The sequence below is a fragment of the Cynoglossus semilaevis genome, unplaced genomic scaffold (assembly GCF_000523025.1).
Source record: "Cynoglossus semilaevis isolate Cse_v1.0 unplaced genomic scaffold, Cse_v1.0 C18914750, whole genome shotgun sequence".
Classification (NCBI taxonomy): Eukaryota; Metazoa; Chordata; class Actinopteri; order Pleuronectiformes; family Cynoglossidae; genus Cynoglossus; species Cynoglossus semilaevis.
Genome location: NW_007590999.1, coordinates 1 through 602, shown reverse-complemented (window position 1 = coordinate 602; position 602 = coordinate 1). Strand labels below are relative to the sequence as shown.

General features: G+C 59.6%; 1 protein-coding gene across 1 annotated transcript; it reads right to left on the bottom strand.

Moving 5' to 3' along the window:
- Nucleotides 1-13: 13 nt before the first annotated feature.
- On the bottom strand, nt 14-590 carry LOC107988234 (pancreas transcription factor 1 subunit alpha-like; the record flags this gene model as incomplete). Its single annotated transcript, XM_017031117.1, has 1 exon — nt 14-590. A coding segment is annotated over exon 1 (577 nt), but the record flags the coding sequence as incomplete, so codon positions are not given.
- Between the last annotated feature and the right edge of the window lie 12 nt (nt 591-602).

Sequence of the window (602 nt, the reverse complement as noted above, 5' to 3'; positions counted from 1 at the left end):
AACTTCAACTCACCGCTCGTGTTCCAAATGGCGTTGGTCTGGTTCTTGTAGCCGTTCTTCATGCACTCGTCCACGTAGGACTTGGGGTCGCAGCCCGATATGAGGATCTCCCTGAGCAGAGCGATGTAGGCGATGGCCAGCCTCAGCGTGTCTATCTTCGACAGCCGCTTCTCGTAGGGGAAGGTGGGCACGTGGCAGCGCAGCTCCTCGAAGGCCGAGTTGATGCTCAGCATCCGCTTCCTCTCCCGGATGTTGGCGGCGTGCCTCTGCACCTTGTAGGGCTGGTGGACCACCAGGCGCCGCGCCCTGCGCTTGCTCACGTCCAGGTTATCGTCCGAACTCTCTCCCTCCGTGGAGATGAGCCCCGGCCCCGGAGACTGGACCTCAAGGTCAGCGAAGGTCAACTGCACATCCGGGAACATGGACTGACAGCCCACGGACGACCAGGGGGACAGCTGACCTGAGGCTGAGGTGCAGTCGGACAGGAAGGAGTCCAGCTGGTTCTGGAACTGGAAGTTCTGGTCCATCTGTCCCCAAAATGGAAAGTCAGTGCTGCCATCGTGGTCGAAGTCGAAGAGAATGTCTTCCATGATGGATGGATG